Source organism: Heliangelus exortis, chromosome 14 (genome assembly GCF_036169615.1).
Source record: "Heliangelus exortis chromosome 14, bHelExo1.hap1, whole genome shotgun sequence".
NCBI lineage: Eukaryota > Metazoa > Chordata > Aves > Apodiformes > Trochilidae > Heliangelus > Heliangelus exortis.
This window is the reverse complement of record NC_092435.1, coordinates 3,267,340-3,284,215: the sequence shown is the minus strand read 5'-3', so window position 1 is coordinate 3,284,215 and position 16,876 is coordinate 3,267,340. Positions and strand designations below refer to the sequence as shown.

The following is a 16,876-nucleotide window of genomic DNA, read 5'->3' as shown; positions in this document are numbered from 1 at the left end:
CTGTGGGAAGGGCTGAGCACATCAGACCACTGATTCTGCTCCCCAGTGCAGGAGGAGCCTGTGCATAGGGCTCCCAGTCTGGCTGGTGGAAGAATTCATGCCCAGTGTCTCAGAAACCTGACCACTTGGTTGCTGTGGTTCCCAGCGTTGTGATATTTCTCTGGGTTCCATGGGGTGGCTGAGGTGGACCTGCCTCACACGCTGCCTTCCTTGACACACCAAGGTACCCACCTCTGTGCAGTCCTCACCTGCCCAGCACACCTGAATAACCCATGCTTCAGGCTCAGAACCCCCCTGCAGAGAGGTGAGATGCAACACCTAACCCATGCAGCTTCTTCAGATTTTAAGCAAGACCCCAGGGAGGGTTTGCATTTCAGGCTGCTGACAGCCCCAGCATTCCCTCACCCTGCAGGGATTTCCAGGCTCCCCAGGGCCCTGGTTCCTAGCCACACCACACTCAGCATCTTCCACCCAAATGGTAGTTTTCCTGGTGGGAAACAGTGCTTGAGCTCTTTTATAGAGCTGTAACATTACAGCCTCCAGTTGCCTTCCCTCAGGAGACAAATCCAAGCAGGTTAAATTGGTAGGAGCTGAGAGGATGTGGAGGTTCATGGAGCTAACTAATCCAAGGCATATTTAAATGCAAAGGCCCAGAGAACCTCACTCAAACCTGAGAGGATCTTTGAAGCTCACTGTTGTGCTTAATTCTCCAGTGCATCCTGCTTGGGGCAGTGTGAAAAGCAGAGGAAAAAGCAGAGGAAAAAGCAGAGCACTGGGAGCAAAAACCACATGCTGGCTTCAAGGTCAGGACCATCAGCTCTCAGCAAAATGATGCACCAGCCAAACACCAGAAAAACAGCAGTTCCTGATCACTTCATCATGGAAACCACATGGATAAACATTTTTTTGTCCCTCAGAAAAGTTTATTATTATTTTCTTAGCCCAGTCTCCAGCAGGGACACACAGGCTCAGGGTACACTTCTTGCTGACTCCAAACTTCACATTAATTGTATGGTTCCACCAGCCATTAATCATATGTCTTCCACTGGCATTTTTATTGAACATCAATTTAATAAACTAGATGAGAGTCCACATGCTTCCGTAACATCAGATAAATATTCACAGGGGGTTGTGCTGCTTTAATTTTTTTGTTTTTTAATTTAACTGGTGCAATTCCTGTGTTCCTTAATATACAGCTTGGCTTGCCCTTGTTCAGGAATAGAGATGAGGTGGGACTCAGCCCTGTTCTGGCTTGTTCTCAGGCACACCAAGGAACAAACCTTTGCTAACAAGCCAACACCTTTTGGCAATGATAATCTCATATGTAATTGGAAACAAGGGTCTGCTGGGTTAAGTGTCACCTGGTGCAAATCCCCAGAGCCCAGGCTGAATTCAGATGAGCCATTTGGAGTTAAAAACTCATTTCCAACCACTAAACCATGGTCAACCTTTCTGCCCCTGTGGGTGTGCCATTTATAGAATCATAGAATTTTCAGGGTTGGAAGGGACCTTTAGGATCATTTAGTTCCAACTCCCCTGCCATGGGCAGGGACACCTCTCACTAGATCAGGTTGCTCAGAGCCCCATCCAGCCTGACCTTAAAAACTTCCAGGGTTGGGGCTTCCACCACCTCCCTGGGCAACCTGTGCCAGTGTCTCACCCCCATCATGAAGAACTTCTTCCTAGCTTCCAATCTACCTCTATCCTCCTCTAGTTTGTACCCATTCCCCCTAGTCCTAGGGGGGAATGAAGAGAATTAAGCACCTGACATCCTAAAAAGTCCCTCCCCAGCTTTCTTGTAGTCCCCTTCAGATACTGAAGGCTGCAATAAGGTCTCCTTGGAGCCTTTTCCTCTCCAGACTGAATAACCCCAACTCTCTGTCTGTCTTCATAGGAGAGGTGCTCCTGCTCTCTGATCATCCTCATGGCCCTTCTCTGGACACTCTCCAGCACATCCATGTCTTTCCTGTAACAGGGGCTCCAGAACTGGATGCAGGACTCCAGGTGGGGTCTCACAGGAGCAAAGGGGGAGAATCCCTTTCGTGACCTGCTGGCCACACTTCTCTTGATGCAGCCAAGGATCTGGTTGGCTTTCTGGTTGCAAGTGTACACTGACAGCTCATGTTGACCTTCTCATCCCCCAGCACCTCAAGTCCTTTTCCTCAGAGCTGCTCTCAAAGGCAATTCTGCTTTTCTCTCCATGTTTAAACAGCTGTTGTGCTACAACAGCAGAAGCTAATGAAAGCCACCTGAAATGCATTCCCTTGATGCTTACTGAAGAGGGTTAAAAGGCTTTCAGCTGCCAAAATGTCCAACCTACCAGTGAAAGAACTGAAACACACAAAGCTTCAAAATTTGTGAGGCATGTGAGTTCTAGAAGGGAGGAGCACCAAGCTCATCCTTACTGACTCAGCCTCCCTCTGCAGCTCTGGCTGTCAGCATCTGCCCTGGAGAGGGCAGGCACATTGCTGTGCCCTGAGGATGCTGCAGAGCAGACCCTAACCAAGGCTCCTGGCAGCCCTCCTCCTGCAGCCCTCCTTCTCAAAGGCAGTTATTATGAGACTCCAGACAGAGGAAAGGAAAAATCTGACAGATTGATCAAATCTAGAAGAAAGGCAGGATTCAGATAGTCCTTATCAGTGAGAGGTTTTACAGTACCTAAGAGCTTTTTTGTTAACTGGGCAGTGCAGAGCTACAGCTTCCAACAAGCAGCAATGCAGGGCAGTTCAACCACTGCCAGGACTCTACTCATGTTATCCTAGTGATACCCTTCTCTTGAAAGGTAGTGCTTTAGAAATCAAATGCATCATCATTTTGCCTTGGTTATTAACACAAACTGACTTGTTTTCTTCGTTATAGCCTCGACCTAATTCCCCATGCACACACTCCCTACAGCAGCTCAGATCCCTTGACAGGATTTACTTCCCCCGTGCTTTAATGACATGAATGTTGTGACTAGCCCTGAAGACATGCACAGATAGCCTAAACCCAGGAATAAGGCACAAACCACCCTCCCGGATACTTCACCACACTGAGGGTTTCATTTCCCATGCTGTAGCTCTGGGGTGGAAGTGGTATGAAGAGAAATGGAGCCCATCAAGTGCCACCATAATTTCCCCCTCATCCCCAGCAGCTACCTATGCAGCAGAGGTGGGCAATGCCCTCTTTTTGATGCCATGAGACAGCTTAGTCACCCAGTTCCTCCCAAACTACAGCACAGTCTGCAGGGACAGCTCTCCTCCAAACCTCTGAGCCTAATAATTTCTCCATTTCCCCCCTATTAAGACAGAAGCCCTGCTCCTGAGAGCAGGATACAAAGTGCCTGTCAGCAAACAGCGTATCACATTTAACAGATAATGGCATGTTTTTAGTTGGGTCTCTTTAATACAGGTCACACAACTAATGTCATATCCAAACACTGATGTCCTAGATGTGAAAAGGTAAAACTTAATTGCCTTGAACAGCAGCTCTTGTATTGACTCCAACTTTAGGCCCATAAATATTAATACAGCTATATTTAGCCCCTTTCAATTATACATACCAAATTAAACATCTTTCTGGTAACAAATCAGTCAGATGGGGTTTGGGTTTTTTTACCTTTCCCTTTTTAATGCATTCTGCATCAAAATAATAATAATTCTAATAGAGATAAGGGTCTAAAAAAGAGAACAGTGCATGGAGGAAGAGGCTTAAAGATACTTTTGCCTGGCTCAACCAACTTGTTCCTCAGCTATTCAGAGGTGCTCCCATACCCCTAACCTCATCCCTACCCCACCTGGTTTCCCTTTTATTTGTTAAATTCTGTCTTTTTTCTTCCTAGCAGCAAACTGGTACCCACTGAAGGTGTCTGCACAGTGAGGGGCACACAGGGAACTGGCTAGGCTGGGACCTCCAGTAAGAATCCTGCCCAGGAGATAGGACAGATCCCAGTTGCACCATGCCATGCCCACACAATGCCCTCTGCAGTTAAAGACCTTCATTTTTGTATAAAAATCACATCCACTTTCCTGATTTGCAAATTAATTATATGTCCCTTTCCTTGCCAAAGTAGACTTAATGGTATTAATGTTACATGACAAAGAGAAGCTACCAGGCTGCTTCTCTCAAAGTGATGCCTAGATTGATCAGGAAGGAAGAAAGGAGATTTCATGCTTTGTTCTTTAACCCTTCCTTATGCAAGCAGACAGGGCTCTTTTCCAGGAAAAGGTTTTTTTTCAAATTCTCAGAGGAGACCAGATGCATCTCTCCAAAGGGAAAGCTCTAATCTTTCAAGCACAAAAGTCTAATTCAACTCCTACATGTGCATAGACCCGCTAAAGAAAACACAATTTGTGGCAAGAAGAGTTTGTACCTTCCTGTACCTTCCTTTTTTTGCAAGACAGTGGCCTTAATTGGCTAAAATGACATCTGCAGCTCTCCAGGAGAAATTTCTTAACTGTTGAACAGGAAGAATGCAGGACTGCAAAACCTTGATCTGACCTGATGGATACAAACAACTTCCTTGACAAGAATTTAGAGGGGTCCAGAAAGACTTGTGCAGACCCCCTGCCACCCTCCCCTTTGCAAATTGCTGTGGATTTGTTTGTTTGATTTTTATTTTTTTGGGGGGGTGATGGTGTGTGTTTCTTTTATAATCATCATATCCTGTCCTTGACAAAGGATTAGAATTAATCCTTAAAAAATAAAATCTAAAATTATTTTTGTAAGGCTGAAATAGTGTCTTGAATTTTCAGGCACAATTTATTTCTCTCAAGTCATGAATCATTTGATCCACCGATTCAGTCTGAACTTTGTCATCAATAGGATTTTCCAGCACATTTGGGAAAAAAAACCCAAAACCCAAATAACAACCATATGCCTTTTTCATGCCTGTTGTTCTCATCACTTTGGTTTAAAATATTTTCTTCCAGAAGGTAAAATGAACATTATGTCCTTTTCTCACAATGCAAATTGTAGATTAAAACACACTCTAGGCTTACAACTGACCAATGCTCCAAGACATTTTTTTTTCCCCAATAAGCATTAGCTATATCTCCTTCAGAGGCAGATTTTTAAAGTAAGTTATTAGTTAGTACATACAGGCCAAGAAATCATTACCCCAAATTTGTGCCCCATCAGACCACATGATGCTCTCCTCCCCCAGTCCATCCTCCCTCCCTTCAAGGGACCCAGGTAGATGAGATTTGATTGCTTCTTTCAGATGGAACTGGGCTGAAATTCACCATCAACACGATCAGTGCCTTTGCCTCATCAGACATAATTGGTGTCTCTGTGTAGCTACATGAACTGCTGCAAACTTTTTATCCTCCAGCTCAATGACTAAACTGCTGTTTCCTCAATATCTGACCAGTTGTTTCACCACTAGCTTCCCAGAATAACCCAATTAAAGCTGCTTTAAAACTCTATAATACCTAATAAATAAAAAAACCTTCTTTCACAATCCATATCAAAGGCACACATATTATTAATCCTGGATGTAGGACTAACCAAATGGAAATGCTAGTGAGTAGCTACTGTAGTTCAACAGACCAGTAAAGACATTCATGCAAGCAGTTGATAGCTATCCATAACATCTACTAATGTTCTTAAAACCATCTAACACATGTTCAACATGCTTCAACATCAGCTCCCCCCTTCCAAAGTGATTATAAACATCTCCAACATGCACCCATCAGCGTCCCCTCAGGCAGTGATCAGCTGCCTGACATTCACACTGCTTCACTGCAGCTGTCTGATCGAGCATTGAAGCTATGAGATGTTCCTCCAGTACAAATTACTGAGGTAAGAATTCCTTCAAATAATTTTTTTCTCATCCTTTGGGTAAAAAACTTACTACTTGCCTACATGCATAGATTTATGGAGGGTCTAGCAGCTTTGGGTAGATGCCTCACTTGAACCACACACAGCACTCATGAAGGCATCATCTGCAAAAACCAGACACCCAAAGTAGCATGAGAAACACCTCCTCCTCCACAACCCCAGAAGCCCTGGGGCTTGGTTGTGTCTCCTCTGGAGAGCCCAGGAGCACACAGACCAAGGACAGCCTTGTCACTGGTGATCAACTTTGGCCACATGAGTGCCCCACGGACAGTGTGGCTGGGCAGGGACTTGCCATGGTGGCCCCCTCCCTCCTAGGGCACTGCAGGGGCACAGGCAGCTGCAAGATGCAGCCAAAGCACCCAGTGCTGACATAAAACCTGGGTGCTGCTTCACACCAAAACCTATGAATCTCTTTCACAACGGGTTTCTGACCCCTCCGGAGTCTTTGTGATATCCCTGAAGCTTTGATAGAGGTTTGTTGCCCTAAGCAAATTAATAACTTATTTAAGAGAAGCCTTTTGCCCTTAGGCACAACTGTCAAGCCCGTCCTCCTCGTTTGCCTTCTGATGTGCACATGCCTTTTCACACAGAGCTCCCTCTCCCTCTACACCCTGGGTTTAAACAGCAGCACAACCCAAGATTTCTGCATGGGAGAGGTGAGCATCAGGGCTGGAAAAGCTGCCTTTGGAGAGCTGCACCCAAGGGGAAAACAACCTTTTTTTGTTTTTTCATAGAACTTAACTTCAGAAGTTCGATGAGACAGAGCAGGGTCCCCATTGCCCAAAAGGGTAAAGAGAAGAAAACAGTGTTCAGGCAATGCTCCAGCTTAAAATTAAAAGCCATTGAGGAATCTTAGACAAAAAAAAAAATAAAATATGAGAGAAGACATACATTTTTTTCTAAGAAAGGATAATATTCCTCCCTGGTGTAATCAATACAAGGCATAAAGACAGATCAGAGAGATGACAAGTTGGGAGAGAGGAAACTAAGACAGAAAAACAGATTAAACACAATCCTGAAACCCTGGAAATAATACCAAACCTCAAAGAACCCTTTGGTTTGTCATCTAATATTTCTCTTGCATAAACAGTAGATCTAGATAATGTCTATCACAAACTTCAGACAGGTTCATCAAACACAGGTAAATAATCTGCAGAAGAGCTCAAGGCCAGACCAAACCCAGGCTCCCTGGACACCTGAGGAGCTTTGCTGCAATGGGGTGTGGGACACACTGCAGCAGGACTCTGCCACCACCACTCAGGTGTCCCTACAGTGACAAGTGGTGTCTGATGGTTCTGCCAAAGAATCAAAATCAGCTTTGACTCCATCACTCTGCTCACCACTGAGCACCCAAAAGCTGTGCTGCTGCGTGCTGTGACTTTGCAGGTACCCAAACAGCTTGCAAGGGTCCTTTCATCAGGGCTTTGCAACCTGTCTGCTGAAGAAAAGGACAGTTTCAAAATTTCATCCAAGTTGTATGAAATGAAAGTTCTCTGAACTTCAATATAAACAACTGAAAAATTTTTACTATTATAGGTTACTCTCACTGCAAACAAATTTCTACTTGGATCTTGCCAGGCAGCTAAGATGTCACTGTTTCAGCTAGAAGAGACTGTACTTTCAAGAAAAGGCAGTTCTATAATTTAATTATTCTAACTATTTCGGCTCCTCTGCCTTAATATTAGCTCACAGACAAGCCCTTACCTACAGGTGGTCAGGAACAAATCACAGATGCACTGAGGTATAACACACCAAGCATCTCATGGGAACGCTTCATTCTAAAGGGAGCCACTCTCTAAGTCCAAAATCTCTTGACCATCAGCATTTGAATCAGTGAAATACAAGTGGCAAGATCTGGAATACACATCTTTCTTGCATGCACAGAAGCCATCCTGCTAAACCACATTGTCATTGAAAAAGCAATGAAGCACTGCACTACAGAAAGAGGAAACAAGGAAAACTCCAACCAAGCAGTTTTCACTTCAAAAAAGAATAAAGTCATCAGCAGGATAAATAATTAACAGGTGGCTACAAAACTATGATAGTACAAACTGGAGCTTCCTCTCTGCCCAGTTGGGACCCAGGTGCTGACAACCCTGAAATCCAGATGGAGTCCAGTGCCAAATGGTGTCTGTCAGGAGTCCATGCTGGGACCTGCACTGTTTAATATTTTTATCAACAACATAGACAGTGGGGTCTAGTCCATCATCAGCAAGTTTGCAGATGACACCAAGCTGAGTGGTGCTGTTGATAAGCCAGAGGGATGGGATGTCATCCAGAAGGACCTGGACAAACTGGAGAGGCAGGCTCAGGTGAACCACACGAGGTTCAACAAGACCAAGTGCAGGGTCCTGCACCTGGGCTGGAACAACCCACACTATCAGTACAGGCTTGGGGATGAAGTTTTAGAGAGCAGCCCTGCAGAAAAAGGGCTTGGGGGTACTGATGGACAAAAAGGTGTACATGAGCCAACAGTGTGTGCTTGCAGCCCAGAAGGCCAATCACATCCTGGGATGCATCAAAAAAAGTGTGGCCAGCACTTGAGAGGATGTCCTGAGCCAAATCCAGGGGGCAAGAGCAGCAAGACACAAAACCACCCTCACCTGGAGCCTGGCTCTGCAGCACCAAGCACTCTGGGAAGCCTTAGCATGGGTTTGATTCAGTCTGTCTGCAGCATCCTGGTAGGAAGAGGAGCTCTGGCATGGGAGCTATTAGAGTGGGTGGCAGCAGATGGTGAAAACAGAGGGGATAAGAAAATAAATACAAAAGAGGCTATCATGAGGGGAAAAGTCACCACAACAACACTCTGTTGCTTACAGTCTCTATTCCAAAAGCCTAAGCAAACATTGCTCAGTTCCCAGCAAGCTGAGAAACTGCTCTGCTGGAAGTGGGGAACAGACACCCAGGCACACACAGCACCACACAGCTCTGAGAGGGGCTGCAGCCCTGCATCCCTCTCAGCCTTTCACATCCCAGCTCAGTGCTTTCAGGGGGAAAGCACACCCTTGTACAGTAGGGAAACCAAGGCCAAGAAGGGAGCCTGTGTGTTCCATTTCTCAGTTACCCACAATTTAAGTCTGCCCATTTTTCTATTAAGCTGTGCATGGGCACAATACCACCCCATCTGCCCTCCTCATAGAGGGCAAAGCAGGACTGCGTGGTGGTAATGGACACTCTCACTTGATACCTTCAGAAAAGCAAGTGAAAGACATTCCCAAGGGAAATCGGGGGAGCCAGTGCTGTCTCTACAGAGAATACCCAGTGCTGTCTCAAAAGAAAACTCTGTACCCTGTAAGTCACTGGATCACCCAGCAGCACAGCTGCCTGTTTGAAGCCAAGCAATCCCTTTCACATAGATAGAATAGGAGAGGACCAAAGCAGCACCACACTTACTGTCTATCACCCCAGGCTATTTCATTAACCCTTATGTCTTGAGACCACAGCAGGACCATTTCTGCTTCTCTGGACACCAGTGGCAGTGGGAAGGCTCTTTCCCTCTAACGATTTTCCTAATAGCAGACCTGTCAGATCTCCAAGGAATAAAAGCCCAGACTTGAGGAGAACAGGTCCAGGGAAAAGTGGGGAGAACCTGGCTGCAACCCTGTTCCCCCCCCCTTGTCTGCCTCTTCACCAGAAAGGAGCCCCAAATACCTACAATCCTTGTCAAAACCTCCCATCTGGGTCCCTTAGAGTGCTCCATGAAGGGAAACTGGAAGTGAAAGGAGACTTTAAACATGCCATGTCTGGTTCAGGCAAAGGCAATTTATTATGTTAAGCACATTATCAAAGGATCTAAAGCAACAGAGGAGACATGTTCCAACAAAGATTTTAACTTCTCCAGCAGCTGGCTCCTGGGAGTCATCTTGCTAATACTTTATATGGGGTTTTCTGCAACCAAGCCCATGATGAACACAAATGCCCCCTCACTCCCCTTTCAGAACTCGCTCCAGTTAAATCAATACAGCCATCAGGGAGACTTGAGGAAGTAAAGCTATTAATGGGACTGAAGTTAATTCTGGAGGAAAGAAACAAGCAACAAAGCAATAAAACTGATGGATGACTTATGCAGACACAGCAACCCTTTCCTATCCATGTCCTGCAGTATGGCTGCCCACCAGAGATAAGGATGCTCACTGGAGAAACCCTTTTTTCCCAGCTTTTGCATGGTCTCTGCTTGGGATTAAAGTACTCCTGGACAGGTGGAGGGCAGAGGGCCATGGTACAGAGGTGGACATGGGGCTGGGAAGTGACAATGAGGCTTCTCTGAGGAATTCCAGGCTAGCAGTATATCATCAGATCCCTCCATCAGCATGCAAGAGGTCAGGGAAGATCATTCTCAACCTCCCTTGGCAGCAGGACCTTCAGGAAACAGGGGACCACATGGTGACTCCAGCTTTGGGTGGGAATCGTGGTCCAGCAGTACCCCTTGGCAGCTGAGTAGGAGACCTCAGAGCAGTGCAGGGACATCACCTCAGTGATCCCTGTGGCACACCTGAGAGGGGCCACCTTCTCTGCTACAGCATACAGCAACCTCCACCATGAAACCAGACAGGCCTGTGTCTCCCTCATCTCATGTCTGTCTTCCCCAGACATCTCCCTGTTGCTTTTGCCTCCTTCACACAAAACATAATCCATAAGCATTGGGAGGGAAGGCATGGTTTTGCCTTCTAAAGTACCTTAAACATCTGTAGGTGCTTGGAGAGAAATTCAGCAGTAGCAGCTATAAGGGTAGTGGTGTTAAAAGCAGCTCAGGAGTCAGCAGAGCTGGGCTTACTGCCCCGTGCCCAGACTGGCACACAGAGAGAAGCTTGCAGGTGACAGCTACATAGGAAATAACCCAGAAGATGTCAAGATAGAGGCTCTGCAGCAAAGCTCACTGTCTAAAAAGCAACATCAACATAAGCTGAAGCTCCTGCAAACTGGTAGTATCATCATTTCTGAAATGGTAACGTCTAACTGTAGCAGAAATAAGTTTAATCATGTTTGCTCCATCTACAGGCCTATCAATGTAATGTAGAACACCACAGCAGTCAGAGACTTGGACCTCTCATCTGACAGAATATCAAACAAGAAGATAGCACAGACTCAAAATGGGGAAACCAACAACAGACTGACTCTAGCACTGAACCAGCCTCTCCTCCCAACAGCATGAGACTCGTTAAAAAGCCATTTGTGCAGCCTCTTACTGCTAAAGCTACATTGCTGGGGAAAACATTTCTGCAACCAACTGACCTCCAAGTCCAGGTCTGAGGCGGTTGTCGTATCCATCCAGCAGCCTATCCAGGATGCGGGTGAAAATAGTGATGTTGTCTTTGCTGTCATCAACAACATCTGAAACATGCTTCTGAGAAAGCCTGGCACATGGGGGAAAAAAAAGAGGAAAAAAAAACTTCATCAGAAGAGAAACCCACCCTTTACATGCTCTGAACTGCTACTAGAAATGAAGGGATGTTGGATTATGCTCCAGATTTTGCTGCAGTGGGCCCTGAACTGCAGGATGGGGTATGGCTGTTGATAGGGGGATGTGATTGCAGGACTCCCCAGAAGGCATCCTGAATCAATTCCCCTCTTGCTTGTGCCACCACAGCCCTTACCATGGAGGCTGACACTACCCTCTCCCCACTTTTCCACGCCCAGGGCCAGCATCACCATAGGTAGCTGTTTAGGAGCCTTGTTTTTTTCAGGGAGGCTTCCCCTGCCCCAGCATCCCTCACCAGCCCCTAAGAAAGAACATTTTATGAACAGAGGTTGTGAGAACCTCAGGAACAAAAGTGCTAATATCTCCTATAGGCAGCATGGAAGAAATTATGCCAGTTATTTACCATATCAAGCTACTTCAAGGTTTTCTTCTCCTGGGAAGAGGGGAGGGAAGCAGAAAAGTAGGAATTCAGTACAGCACACTTGAAGCCAAAGTCCATCATTAAACCTTTCATGAACCATTTCTGCAGTTTGTTCAACTTTCCCTGTTTATAAAACCAAGTAAGTTTTCACATTTTTGTCTCCGCTCATCTCGAAGCCCCCAAACGAGATTATTTTGTTGGGGCATTTTCTGCCCAAGGTGAAATAAAATAAGTAGTAAATTACTCAAACAAAGCTCATCTCACCAAACAAAATCTTCAATGCAGTTTTGTGAGCCCAAAGGGCTCAAATAATACATTTGCATTTTTAGCCTTCTTTTCAATCAACAGAAAAGGAGCCTCTGAATCCTTTTGAAACTGCCTGTCTCTAAAAGAGATTTCAGAGCACCAGTGCTGTAGCTCCAAGCTTTTCCCAGCAGAAATAGCTGTTAGGACAAAAACAAATGGAAAGGCAGAAGATCAAGTAATAGAAAACAAAACTAACAAAATATACAGAGATGCAGAGATTTCCAGGAAGATGGAAGAGGAAATAAAAGAGACACCAATGGGGCCAGAAATTATTAAGAGGCACAGAAAGTCAGCGTGATGGCCAAGAAAGCCCATCCAGGCAGGTGGAAAAAAGGCTGCTAAAGTGAAGGGTTCCTCAGCAGTGGCAACAGGAGGTCCTCAGGAATGGGGCAGCCCCCACTGGCAATTGAGCTCCTTGCCACTAACTGGAGAGAAAAGTGACTGGGATGCACTGGCCAGATGAAGATCATGAATGCAGCAACCTAGAAAGACACTGGTGGTGCAAGATGTGTGCCATTACCAGGGAAGGCACCTATGACTCTCTAAAGCAGGGTCCCACCCCCCATAGCTGGGGAAAGAGAAGTCCCTAAATTGCTGCTTTCTAACAATTCTGCCCCTTTCTTTCTCCTCCTTAGTCTCATTTTCTCCTGTTCCAATTGATGTGCACAGCCACTGGTTTAAGAATGCATCAAGAAGTAATAGGGGAAGAAAAACAAAAAAATCACAAACAGAAAGAGGAATATCATTTAGGGTGTTCAAAGCTTAATCCTACTGCATCCCATCTAGTTAGACTAATTACCCCTCACACTACTGGTCCATTTGTAAATACTCTCTGAAAGGTCAGTAGGATGACAAGTAGCAGAGCTGGTTTGGAGACTTCTACCAGAATGTTCTCTCAGCAAAAGCCCTGGCTTCTGAAGGATAAAAGAAGAGCAAAAATTATTTTCTAGCAAAAGAGGAAAGATTAAGAGCAGCATGTAGGTATTTCTAGAGCCAGGCTGAATCAGTTCTATTCAGTGCTACTGAAATATTCAATTTTGGGCAATTTCGACATGAATTTTCATTGGCATCAATGACCAAACACTCCAGGAAATCACATTTCAAGTATTTGAGGTTTGCTTCTCCAGGGACTGGATCCTGTTTCTCTCAAGGCCACTTGGCCTCTGGTTTTTAGCAAACCAATACTTGCTTATCATGGGAGAAGTGGTCAAGCCAGAGAGCTCAGCCTTGAAGAGCACAACGAGGGTAATAAAGTGATAAAACTGCAGTTCCCATAGGGTATGGTTGGGAAAACACCTATCCCAGTCCTAATGCAAGCTGTCAGATCCAAAGCATCAAAACACCACAGATATTAAAAGCTGCATCACAACCTTCAAGACTTCCCATTCAAATCAAAACACTGGTTGTGGTGTTTCATCTGGACTTATGAAATATTTGAAATAGCTGAACTCCCTGCAAGTAGAATGTTGAGGAATTTTACAAATGCATCCTGTAATTAGTGAGGTTTCATTTGTACCAGCTTTCAAGAGATGGCTAAAAGCAATCTGTACCAGTGGCTGCTGATGGGTATATAACCACCTATAACTTATGAATAGCTGGCATGTTCATGAAAGCTCATTCATTAATGTTTTATAAGCTATCTTTAAAAATTACCTGTAACATAAAGAGCAAGAGGACAGATTTTTGTGAAGGAACTCCTAGCAGAGGCTCAGCGGGGATGGGAAAAACGAGTTTACAAATTTCAAAGCCATTTTACTTAGCCTGACATTTGAGGTTTGTGAGCAGTGTAGGATTCACTCGGGAGCCACCAGGGAAAAAGAAATGCAGGCAGGGAAAGGGAAATGTGCAGGCAGGACAGAGCCAGCAGCACCTCTCTCTGGCACCTGATCTGGGCTAATTCCCAGCCCAGCTGTGCTCTGGGCTAATTCCCAGTCCAGCTGTGCTCTGGGCCAGCTAAGTAGCCTTAAAAAAAGAGAAATCTGCCCTTTAGGACTGTGTAAAAACAGGTCTCATTTATCTCTCTCAAAGCCCCGGGGAAGAACTCTAAGTAACTGCAAAGAGGTATGGGGATCATGGTTTTAAAATAATTAAAAGCCTTCAGGCAGGGAAGGCAGAGGTTTACAGCAAATTTAATTAGGATGGGCTTGAGGAAACGTCATTACCTCGCCAAGCCTCCCGGTGCACATGCTCCCTGGAGACCCGGCTGCCACATAACCACAGCTGCGAGGTGGGAAACAACTCCTCCCACGGCCCAGACCCAGAGCCGCGTGGCCGTGGGAGTGTGAGGGGAAGCGAAAGGGCAGCGGTGGGAAAAGCAGAGGCAGGGTTGGGGAAAACAGAGACTGGAGTACAGGGAATGCTGACAGTCCCCGGGAGCCAGCGCTGGGATGGGAACCCTGCCCCAGGCACCAGGGAGGAGGGCGAGGGACAGTGCCTGGGGATGCTTCTGCAGGAAGGGGCAGGCAGGGGCAGGAAGAAGCAGGCAGGGGCAGGAAGAAGCAGGAAAGGGCAGAAATGGGCAGGAAGAAGCAGGCAGGACCAGGAAAGGGCAGGCAGGGGCAGGCAGGACCAGGAAGGGGCAGAAATGGGCAGGAAGAAGCAGGCAGGGGCAGGCAGCCATTGATATGAAGGTGAGCATCTACTTGTCAAGGGATGCTCAGGGTGCCTTTCCTTGTGTAAAATTAGATCCAAGCAGGTGAAGCGGTGTGGGAAGGACTGGGTGGGAAGGGGTGTGCAGCTGCATGAACAGCTGCACCCAAAGGGATGAGTGGGTAAAGCAGGAGTGGCAGCACTGATTTTTTAATGTGTGAAAATCCTTGATCACTGCTGGACTTGTAACTTGGCAGGCAGCATTTCCGTGTCTGTACCTGGCACTCTAAAGGTTTTTCTAAATTTTTTATAGAGGTCATGTATTATTTGCATTCCTCTCCCTCTGCACAGAACTCCACCCTGCCCATCCCTCCCAGCTCACCAAACCTTAGCAGAGACTCCAGTGGGATACAGAGGAGGGCTGCAGAGCCTGTCACCGACTGTCAGGCTCTCATCTTGTCCCAACAGCTTCCAGAGGCTGGGACAGCAAGGCTGGTGGCAATGATTTTTGCCAAGACAGCCCTTCTGGGAACACCAAACCCAGGCAGCAAGTGAGCAGCATGCCAGCCATGGCTGGTCCCCCCTGCTACATCACATCAGGTGTACTGCTCATGGTTGTTATACCATAAGCAGCCAAACAACTGAAACAGTTTAATTTTCTTTCCTTGAAAAGGTTATTAAAAAAGTAAAGGGGAGGGGAATCTCTTCCAAGTGAAAAGTCATTCAGGGCAAGTCCTTGCCCAGAGTGAATTGTGAAGAGGCCAAATCCAAAAATCAGTTTCTTACCAAAAAAATGCTGACAGCTGGCCTTAACACGAGCAATGCAGTCAGTCAGCTTAGCCACAAGGGACTGAATAGTTCCTGGGTCGAGGTCAGGAGAACGGGTGCGACAGCAAGAGACACTTTTTAGTGTTTTGCCTTGGACTACTCCACACAAGTACTGGCCCCAGGATATTTAAGAAGAGCAAGAGGATGGCAACCTTGGCCAACAGCTTCAGTGCTTACCACCTTACCCAGCATCAGCAGGGAGAGCCAAAACCAGGACTAGGACTCCAACGCTAACAAGAGAGGGCGACCCGGTTCCCTGGAGCCTCAGTGCCATGGCCTCAGCATGTGGTGACCAGCAAGCAAGCCTCCAAAACCTGCCAGGGTAGGCACAGAGGGGAAGGAAAGAAAAGAGATTTTATTTACTAGGGGGAAAGCAATGCACTTAGCTCAGTATTTCCTGGCAGTTCACGCATGTTGGCTATCAGTCTGTGTTTCTGTTGTCCTGTATCTGAAGTCCCAGAGACCTCTCTAGGGACCAAAGGCAGCAGAGGATGTCAGTGCCAGCCATGTACATCCACATGCAAGCCCTCATCACAGCACATGAAGCAGTCCCCCAGGTGCTCCAGCACCTTTCAAGCAAGTGTGTACCTCTGCTTCCAAAATTACTGCACTGGTTCTTTTCCCACCCATTTCTTTTTTTCTCCTCTTTACCCCGTCCTCTCAGTCACTGCCTTCCCTCGCAGCAGCTCCCAGCTCCCCCTCTGCCTGTGCTGCCTTGGAGACACCCATACAGCAGAACCACTTGCAAAGTCTCAAGACCCATTTTTTTTCCAAACATCATTTTCTGAACAGTTAGGCCCTAATTTAATTCTCATAATGACACTGACAGAAATTGTTGTTAAGTTTGGGCACTGAGGCCCAAGGTGGTGGGAGTGTTCGACTGTACTGCACTTAGCGAGCTCAGATTTTTCATTAATGCTCAGTTTTACTTTTATTGTGATGTTATTGCACATTTAACTGCCTTCCCCCTTTTATGTATATCATTATGTTGATGCACCTTGGAACAGCACTGCCAAGCAACAGCCTGTATTAATATAGCTTGTCGTGATGCCTCCCCAGCACACCGTGTCATGCCTAGCAGACACAGGATTTGCCTAGAAGAGGCTCAATGCAATGGCAGCCAGGCAAATCTGGCCAGTAGGAGCTCCCAAAACTGTAAATGAAGGTTCACTTTAATGGCAGACTGCAGAAAACAGGGCAAGATGCTGTTGCCAACCAAACCTGCCCTCTACATTTCCCCACTCAATAGGCACTAACATTGCAGAGTCTCAGGCAGCTGCTTCCAGCAATGAAAGAGATGATGCATTCAGATAGCGGAGGGTGCCCCAGGATGAGGGGGCAGGTGAGCTATGCAAATTCCATCAGGGAGCTGACACTGGGGATGGGAACCCCCAGCAGAATTCCTAGAGAGAGCAGGGAACTCAGCCCAGCAGGATGGAAACACCTGGATATCATGTGTATCATGCATGCGCAGCAATGTGTGTCTGGCTAAC

General features: G+C 46.4%; 1 protein-coding gene across 2 annotated transcripts in view; it reads right to left on the bottom strand.

Moving 5' to 3' along the window:
* LOC139802459 (gamma-aminobutyric acid receptor subunit alpha-3-like) overlaps positions 1-16,876 on the bottom strand; it is a 74,010-nt gene that overhangs the window by 49,876 nt on the left and 7,258 nt on the right. For both annotated transcript variants that reach the window (XM_071757640.1, XM_071757639.1), the window contains exons 2-3: positions 15,569-15,697; positions 11,053-11,174 (exon numbers count right to left, since the gene is read on the bottom strand). In XM_071757640.1, the coding sequence (XP_071613741.1) occupies positions 11,053-11,174; positions 15,569-15,657 (211 nt within the window). In that variant the 5' untranslated portion in view covers positions 15,658-15,697. The remainder of the gene's footprint in view (positions 1-11,052; positions 11,175-15,568; positions 15,698-16,876) is intronic.